Source organism: Elephantulus edwardii, unplaced genomic scaffold (genome assembly GCF_000299155.1).
Source record: "Elephantulus edwardii isolate Elephantulus edwardi_28Jun2011 unplaced genomic scaffold, EleEdw1.0 scaffold00530, whole genome shotgun sequence".
Taxonomy (NCBI): domain Eukaryota; kingdom Metazoa; phylum Chordata; class Mammalia; order Macroscelidea; family Macroscelididae; genus Elephantulus; species Elephantulus edwardii.
Genome location: NW_006400280.1, coordinates 314,750 through 323,664, shown reverse-complemented (window position 1 = coordinate 323,664; position 8,915 = coordinate 314,750). Strand labels below are relative to the sequence as shown.

At 38.3% G+C, this 8,915-nt stretch overlaps 1 protein-coding gene across 1 annotated transcript in view; it reads right to left on the bottom strand.

Moving 5' to 3' along the window:
* Positions 1-7,946: 7,946 nt before the first annotated feature.
* The window catches only part of LOC102869990 (DNA replication complex GINS protein PSF1-like), a 76,473-nt gene continuing 75,504 nt past the window's right edge, over positions 7,947-8,915 (bottom strand). Inside the window, exon 7 of the mRNA XM_006903188.1 lies at positions 7,947-8,015. Within this exon, the coding sequence (XP_006903250.1) occupies positions 7,947-8,015 (69 nt within the window). The remainder of the gene's footprint in view (positions 8,016-8,915) is intronic.

Genomic DNA, 8,915 nt, shown 5'->3' with positions numbered 1-8,915 from the left:
CTATTGTATCACCTTTCTTGGTAATGGGAACAAATATGGATCTCTCCCAGTCTGTGCCAGGAAATTAGGAGGACCACTATTTGGCCAACTGACTGGAAAACATCCATATTTGTTCCTATTACCAAGAAAGGTGATACAACAGAATGTGGAAATTATCGAACAATATCATTAATTTCATATGCAAGCAAAATATAGCTGAAGATCATTCCAAAATGGCTAGAACAGTGCATAGACAGGGAACTGTTCAGGCTGAGTATAAAAGAGGCTGTGACAACAAAGGTATCATTGCTAATGTCAGATGGACCTTAGCAGAAAGCAGAGAATACCAGAAGAATGTCTGTGTTTTATTGACTGTGCATTAGAAATAGAAATCTCAGAATATGTGTTCATACAAAAACTGTATTTAGATCAAGAAGCTATTGTCCAAACACAGCAAGGGCACACTGCATGGTTTAAAATCCAGAAAGGAATATGTCAGGGTTGTATTCTTTCTCCATACTTATTCAATTTGTATGCTCAGCAAATAATTAAAGCTGGACTGTACAAAGAGGAACGTGGCATCACGATCAGAGAAAGATTCATTAACAACTTGCATTACACAGATGAAACAACCTTGCTTGCTGAAAATAAGGAGGACTCGAAATGCTTGCTACAGATCAGCAACCACAGCCTTCCATATACATTACATCTCAACATCAAAAATACAGAAGAATTCACCAGCATGAGAAATGGAGAAGACTGAAATTGTCAATGGTTTTATCTTAATAGGATCCACAATCTTGACACTAGGAGTCAAGAAATCAAATGACTTGTTGCAATGGGAAAGTCTTCTGTCGGGGACCTCTCCAAAGTACTGCTGAGCAATGGTGTCAGTTTGAGGACTAAGGTGCACCTGACTCAGGACATGGTCTTTTTAATCACTTGCTATTCATTTGAGAACTTGACAATAAATGACAGTAGATTAACTGATGGCTTTGGGTTGTGGTGTAAATATACCTTGGACTGCCAAAAAAACAAATAGGTATGTCTTGGGCAAAGTGTAGCCAGAGTGTTCCTTGGCAACAAGGATGGCAAAGTGTCTTCTCACAAATTTGTGCATTTTGTTAGGAGGAATTATTTCCCTGAAAGGGATATCATGCCTGAAAAGGTGGAAGGTCAGTGAAAGAGAGGAAGATCCTCAACAAAATGGCAGCAATGGGTCTGAGATGAGGAGGATAATTAATACAAGATGGAAAAGGGCTTAGATCAGTTGATTACAGGGCTGCTATGAGTCATATTCAAATCGACAGCATGACAAGAAGCTATTTAGACTACTACTGAATAATAGAAATTACTGTTCAGATAAAAAAGTACCACCCCATCCACCTAGAAAAGCCTCATGGAACATTTCTCCTCTGTCACATGATGGTGCTTTGAGAAATATAATCAACAGCTCTTTACCATAAATCAATGAATGAATGAACGAATAAAGTCTATCAAACACTTTATTGTGATTTAGGTTAAAGTTTACAGAGGGAATTAGTTTCCTATTCAGTAACTCATAGATTTTGTGACATTATTTGCAACCCCCTCAAATGTAACAACATTCTTCATTCTTCCTAACTGGATTCCCTATTCACCTCCTCTCATCTTTCTTGTCCTCTAAACCTGGCTCTTGGATGAATGCTGCTCTGTTACTCTCTGTGATTGTTCTGAAGCTCATATTCTTCACAAGTGTTATCATCAACTTACAAAAAAAAAATCTAATAATTGGATTGAAAATTGATCTCCTGGAGTGGGTCAGTTCTAGATGTGAAGGGTGTCCAAAGGCCAGTCTCAGGAGTTCCACTATTTTTTTATCACACTAGTTTATTGTGATTTTTGTTTTATATATATATATATATACATATATATATATATACACACACATATACATATTTATATATATAAATAAAAATATATGTGTGTGTATGTTGTTGTTATTAAGTGCTACAGAGTCGTAGACGACTTATAGCGACCCTATGAATGAAAGACCTGAGCACTGTTCATAGAGTTTCCAGAGACAAGCCATTTCAGAAATGGATGCCACTCCTGCTTAATCGGGAAGCTCCACCAAACACTGTACACCATGGGTAACCATTATACCCTTTGGCACATCAGTGTCACAGTGTTTAGCATCATAGCAACCACAAGTTACCTCTGTTCAGCAATGCACAGACCAGTGCTATACCACGCAGAAGAATGCTTGGCAAAAAACAATTTAAACCAGACCCGAGGGCTCTAGTTGACTTTTAAATAGAAGGCCTTATCACAAACACCTCACTTCTCTTAGTGAATCAACATTCCACCCTACAGCTCACCAATTCCAGCCAACAGCTTCTGTAGAACCAGCTCCTGTAGATGACTTTTGAACTGGTCTCCACCGCCATGCTGTCTACTGTCATGGGTTTTTAAATAGAAGGCCTCATCACAAACGCTTCACTTCCCTCAATGAATCAACATTCCACCCTACAGCTCACCAATTCCAGCCAACAGCTTATATATAATTAAAGAGTGTGTGCTTGTGTGTGCGTGCGTGTGTGTGCCTGTGTGTGTGTGTATAAATTTCTCCATGATGTCCAAAAGCTTCTATTGTGGTCCTCATCACAGCAGTAGGTGGCACTAGCTAGTTCTCTTTGTCTCGGGTAGTGGAAGCTGTGGTTCTAGATGCCTGAATTATTTTTCAGTCTCCTTTGTACTATACTAGGAAAAGACTAGTACCTTATATGGTTGCTTTAAGATTCCAGTTATTACTCACCTAAGGAATATTGTCTTATGGTGATCAACTGACCTAGATGTCCCCGAAGACAACAGTCCTGTAACTCTAAGTCCAGTTACCCAGTCTCTCAAAGTATTTATGGCTGTGAAGTTTGTATAACTGTGGTCCCTATATGCTCTACTAGAGTAAAACACATCAAACTTTAACTCATTGCTAACTTGTAGCTGACCCTCAAGGAGAGTATCATTAACTGTAAACTATAAGGGAGATTTTCCATTTTCTCGTAGAGTCACTGGTGAATTAGAACGGCCAGAGGGACATCACCTTTGGGTTTAGCAGCATAACTCTTAGACCTCAGAGTTCCACTCTGTTTTTTACCTGGATATATTTGCAGCACAAATATATATGCAAAAACATTTTATACCAAACCTATATATGCTCCTGTGTAATCATATGCCACCCTAAATGGGTCCTGGTGGCTTAGTGGCAGGAAGCTGTGCTGTAATCCTTAAGGCATACAGTTCCAGGCCACCAGCTGTTTGGTAGAGGATGGGCAATCTCTTCTCGTGAGATTTAATACCTCTGAAAACCAACTAGAGGGTGTGCTATGGGACAGTTAGGACTCTAGGTACACAAGAATATATCTAACTACTGATTTTTATATTGTTACTGTACAACCAGTATATTTTAAAATGAGGGGAGAAAATAACTTTAATTAATTCAAATAATTATACCACAAATTTGCTTTAAAAGGCCACCACAAAAATGAATCAAGTTTGTATGGCTTTTTAAAATCAAGGCCTTCTAAAAGGCCCAGCCCCAAGCCTGAATCATCTCAGCACAGTAAGACAGCCTCTTTCATGGAGATTCTGAAGCAAGGAAGCTAGTAACAATGGTGGCCTTGTACCCTTTTTACTGTCACTATTAACTTTAGTTTTATGCTAAAAGAACTTGATCATAGATGTTGATGAGTCTTCTGCTGATACTGAGGCAAGTTTCTTGTTCATAAAGTCTAGCTTCTCAAATGATCTGTCCCCCATTTAGATTGAAAAAGTATGGAGAAAGGAGACATCCCTGACACACTCCTTTATTTTCCTTGTAAGTAAACCAGTATAAAATAAAAATTTTATTTAAAGAAAATAAGTCGAGTGTATATAATTATTTCTAAAATAAAGAAAATGTGGAGAGATATATATTAAAAAATAATACTACAATACTAATTGCTGACTAAAGAAAAAAAAATCCTATCTGGAGAAAAATCACACTCCAGTCTTGATTTTGAACCGTGCAGTGTTCCCTTGCTGTTGAGAGAGCAGCTTCTTCATCTAGGTATAGGTTTCACATGAGCACCATCAAGTGTTCAGGGATTCCCATTCTTAGTGTTAGCCACAATTTGTTATGATCCGCATTAATGCCTCTGAATAGTCCGTAAAGTACAAACAGAAATCTTTATGATATTCTCTGCTTCCAGCCAAGAGCCATCTGAGAGCAGCAATGATATCCCTATTGCCACAGCCCCTTACAAATCCAGCTTGTATTTGTGGCAATTCTCTGTCCATGTACTGTTGTAGCCATTTCTAGATAATCTTCAGCAAGATTTTGCTGGCATGTGATATTAATTACATTGTTTGATAATTTCCACTCTGTATCATCATTTTAGGAATGGGAATATGGATCTCTTCCAGTTAGTTAGCAAGTAACTGTCCTCCAGATTTCTTGTTTCCCAAAAAGTGAGGAGAACTTGAACTGCTTCCTACAGAAGATAAAGCACTACACTCTTCAACATGGACTGCATCTCAACAAGAAAAAAATTCCTCACCATCAGGTCAATACCACCTTTATGATAGATGGAGAAAGGGTTGAAGTTGTTAACAATTTCATCTTGCTTAGATCCATTATCAACACTTTGCACCAGCAGTCATGAAATCAAAACGAGTTGCACTGGGAAAATATGCTGTCATGGACCTCTCCAGAATGCTAAAAATCAATTATGTTAGTCTAGAAAGTAAGGTGCACCTCATCCAAGCCATGGTGTTCCAAACTGCTTGCTATATATCTGAAAGCTGAACAATAACTGGATGACAGAAGAAATCAATGCTTTTCAGTTGTGGTGCTAGAGAAGAGTGTTGAACATACCACAGACTGCCAAGAGAGCAACCAGTTCTGTCCAGAAGGACGTGAAGCCAGGACACAACCAGGACACTCTTTGGAAGCAAGGACTTTGAAATGCCATTTCACATTCTTTGAGAATGTTATCAAGAGGGGCCAGTTCATGGAGGACAATATGCTCTGAATGACATCACAAAGAATGAAGACTCTCAACGATATGGACTGACAAAGTAACTCTGGAAATCAAGTCACAGCTAAAGGTGTTTCAGAGATGGTGAAGTTGGCTCAGGATAGGGTAAGCTTCAGAACTGAGTCATAGTTATCTCGTAACAACATATGTGAAGATTTTCCATTTCTTCAATTGACACTTCTTGATTACATTTGCTAATTTGCACTGCTTCAGCCCCTATATGACACCTTCAGAGTTTAAATTACCCTAGTTTGAGGTGCACTCCACAAACCGTTTCATCTCATAGAGGTAAGAAGCAAAATGCTGTTTCTGCTGAGCTCCTGGATGGTCTAAGGCTCCTGATAAGTGATGTGAAGCCTTGCTGGCTCACTATTACTTCTTCCACTGAGGTATCCAGTGACTGTAGTCCACCAACACACAGGTAGCAGTGGTTGGATCTAGGACATCAGACGTGACAGGTGGAGTATAGTCACAGGTGAGGTGACTGCAGACTATGGAGCCATTGCTGGGAGCTGAGTTGCTAGTGTTCTGGGAGCGAATCTCAACTAAGGCACCCTGCTGGCAAGAGTTCATGAGAGATTCAGCTCCACTTTCCACGGACATCATAACTAAATAGCTGAGAAAAAATGCTTAAGATAGAGATGGTGGCTTCTCATGGCTGTTGTCTTTAAAAGAGAAAATTTAAAGAGAGATACATAGTGAAGAATTCTATGGAATGTAAGGGTAGATGGAAGTGATAGTATACAAGCCAAGGAACACCAAAGATATTGATAGACAATCAGAAGTTAAGAGGATGATTCTCCTTTAGAATATTATTCAAAGAAAGCATCCTCTGTTAACATCCTGACTTCAACTTCTGGCTTCCATAAACTGAGGGTGAATAATTTTTTTTTTATTTTAATGAAAGTTTACAGAGACTTTGGATTTCCATTCATTCATTGTTGCACACTTTCCTCCCTGCCCACCCCTCTCCCCAGTTCGCTTTTCTCTTTGAAAAGTAAAAAAAAACCCCATCATTATATAATCCCCCACCCCCAGTCCACTCCACTATGCACCTTTTATTCTGGACTCTTGTCATGATAATACCTAATCATATACTCTTCCTAAACAGGTCATCTATTTCAATGCAGTATACATTTTTTATCCCCTTTTAGTTTCCCCCAAACTCTGAAGTCATACCTGCTTTACAACAGTGGCACTATGCAGTATTTGTCCTTTAGTGGCTGAGATATTTCACTCAGGAGGGTGAATAGATTCTTAACTGTTTTAAGGTATGCCAGTTGTGGTATAAGGAAAAACTGCATGGTTTAAAATCAGAAAAGGTGAGTATCAATCCAATCTGAATTGAACTGATTGAATCTATTCAATCTGAATACTGAGAAAATCACCTGAGAAGGTGGGCTATCCAAAGAATGTGACATCAGGATTGGAACAAGACTTATCAACAATCTACGTTATGCAGATGACACAACCTTGCTTGCAGAAAGTGAAGAGGACTTAAAATACTTGCTGCAGAAGACCAAAGAATAGTCAGCAATATACATCTCTCAACATCAAAGAAAAAAAATCCTTATCACTAGACCAAAAGGCAATATCATCAGTAAGAGAAAAAAAAAGTTGTCAGTGCTTTCCTTTTATTTGGCTCAACAGTCAACACTCATAGTAACAACTGTCAAGAAATCAAGACATACTACATTGGGGAAATCTCACGTCAAGGACCTCTCTAAAGAGATCAAGGGCAAGGCTTATTTAAAGCTTATGGTGTGCCTGATCAAAGTTATGGTCTTTTCAGTGACTTCTGACGCATCTTAAAATTGGAAAATGAATTAGGATGACAGAAGAACTGATGTCTTTGAATTGTAGCATTGGAGAAGAGTACTAAATATCCCATGGACTGCTAAAGGGACAAATATGTCTATCCTTGGAAGAAAGGGCAACCAAGGTGCTCCTTATAGGGAAGAATGGTGAAGCTTCATCTCAAATACTATGGGAATGCTGTTAGCTGGGGTGAGTCTTCAGATAGGGAGATCATGCTGAGAAAAGCGAAGAATCAGAAAGGAAAATCCTCAACAACATGGACTGAAATAGTGACTAACAATGGACTTGAGCAGGGCAGTTTTCAGATCTGTTGTTCATAGGCTTACGAGTTGTAGTCAACTTTATGGCATCTAACAACCAAGAAGTTGTGGTATAATGTGAATGATGGATAGTGTGAAACACAATGTATATGAACTTTGTAAGCAAACCAATATAAAATAAAATAAAAATAAAAAGTTGTGGCACTCTGTGACAGACGCTCCTGAGAACACTCAAAGACTGATGCTCAGTCATGTGCCAGGCCACTTATCACTACTGAGAATGGGCAAAAATCCACCATCTCCTTGCTTTCTCCCTTCCCAAATTAATTGATAAACTACAGTGATTACATATTCAATACATTAACATTTTATAAATCATCATTTCCTTTTGCTTTTGTGACCTGATAACACATATTGCAAAACTTTGAGATCCCTGCCTTGCATTTCATCAGAATTTCACAGCAATCCTGACCACATACACTGTCAGAAGAAAGCAAGATTCATCAGGTCCTGCCTTCTCCCTGTACAACCAAATTCCAAAGTGATGTTTACTTTCCTTTTTTTAAAAAAAAGGTCACATTGTATTGATAAAAGAATGTTATAATTATAGATATGATTTTCTTATCTATAAGAGAGGAAATTGCATAACATTAAAAATAAAAAGGAAAAGAAAGTCTTTATAGGGTAGCAACTTATACTCACTAGTCAAGTATTCTCGGTTATAATTAAAAGGATTTCTGTAACTTAAAAAAAAAAAAGTAGGGGGAATATCAGGTAGAGAGAGAGAGAAGTGTAGATGTCTCCATAAGCAGGGCTCAGTCTCGATGGAAAGCTATGACAGCACATGCTCCAGAATGCCTTGTCTGATTAACTGCTCACATTTCCCACGAGGTAAAAAATGCTGAGGAGAAAAAGAGAGGAAGGAGATGAAAAAAAAACTATTAGAAAATAATTTATTGAGATTACATTTTAAGTCCATAAAAAGCAGCAAATAATTACTTATTTTTCAAATCCCAACAGCTTTAAGTTAAAATGAATTTGTGTTTTAGGAAACTAACGCTCCAAGAGCACTAGTAAAATTATCAATTCTCTATGTATGGGGAGGGAGGGAAGAAGGGAGAGAGGAAGGGAAATAAGGAGGGAAGGAGGGAGTACAGGGAAGAAGGAAAGAGAAAGAAAATGTCTAAGACTACAGAAAATTGAAATAGCATAAAAATATTTTTAGCTATTACAGAAACCAATGTGATTTTGATGATTTCTCTGAAAACAGTAATACATTGGGATTCTTTAAAAGCAAAAATGTAGCTTAAATTTTAACCTTCTAACTGGAATCTTTCCCTACTTAATTGTTATATTTATGTGATGTTATGGATTAAATTATGTCCTCTATAATGGTGGCTTAGTGTAAAGGAGTTGCACTACCAAGACAAAGGTATACAGTTCCAAATCACAAGGTGTTTTGCAGAAGAAAGACAGTTATGTTCTTGCTGTATGAAAATACAGTAGCGGGGAAGGGGTCAGCTTTGAATATATTCCAATTTGATGGTTGCTGTTATTGTTGTTCTTATGTGCCGTCGAGTCGTTTGCAACTCATAGCGACCCTATGTACAACACCCTTAAACCCTGCTCTATCTTGTGCCAATCGCATTGCCTCTAACACACCCACCCACCCCAATTACCCCAGTAACTGAATCAATCCACCTCATAGAGGGTCTTCCCCTCCTGCGCTGTCCCTCTACTCTACCGAGCATGATGTGCCTCTCCAAAGACCTGTCTCTCCTTGAAACATGTCCAAAGTATG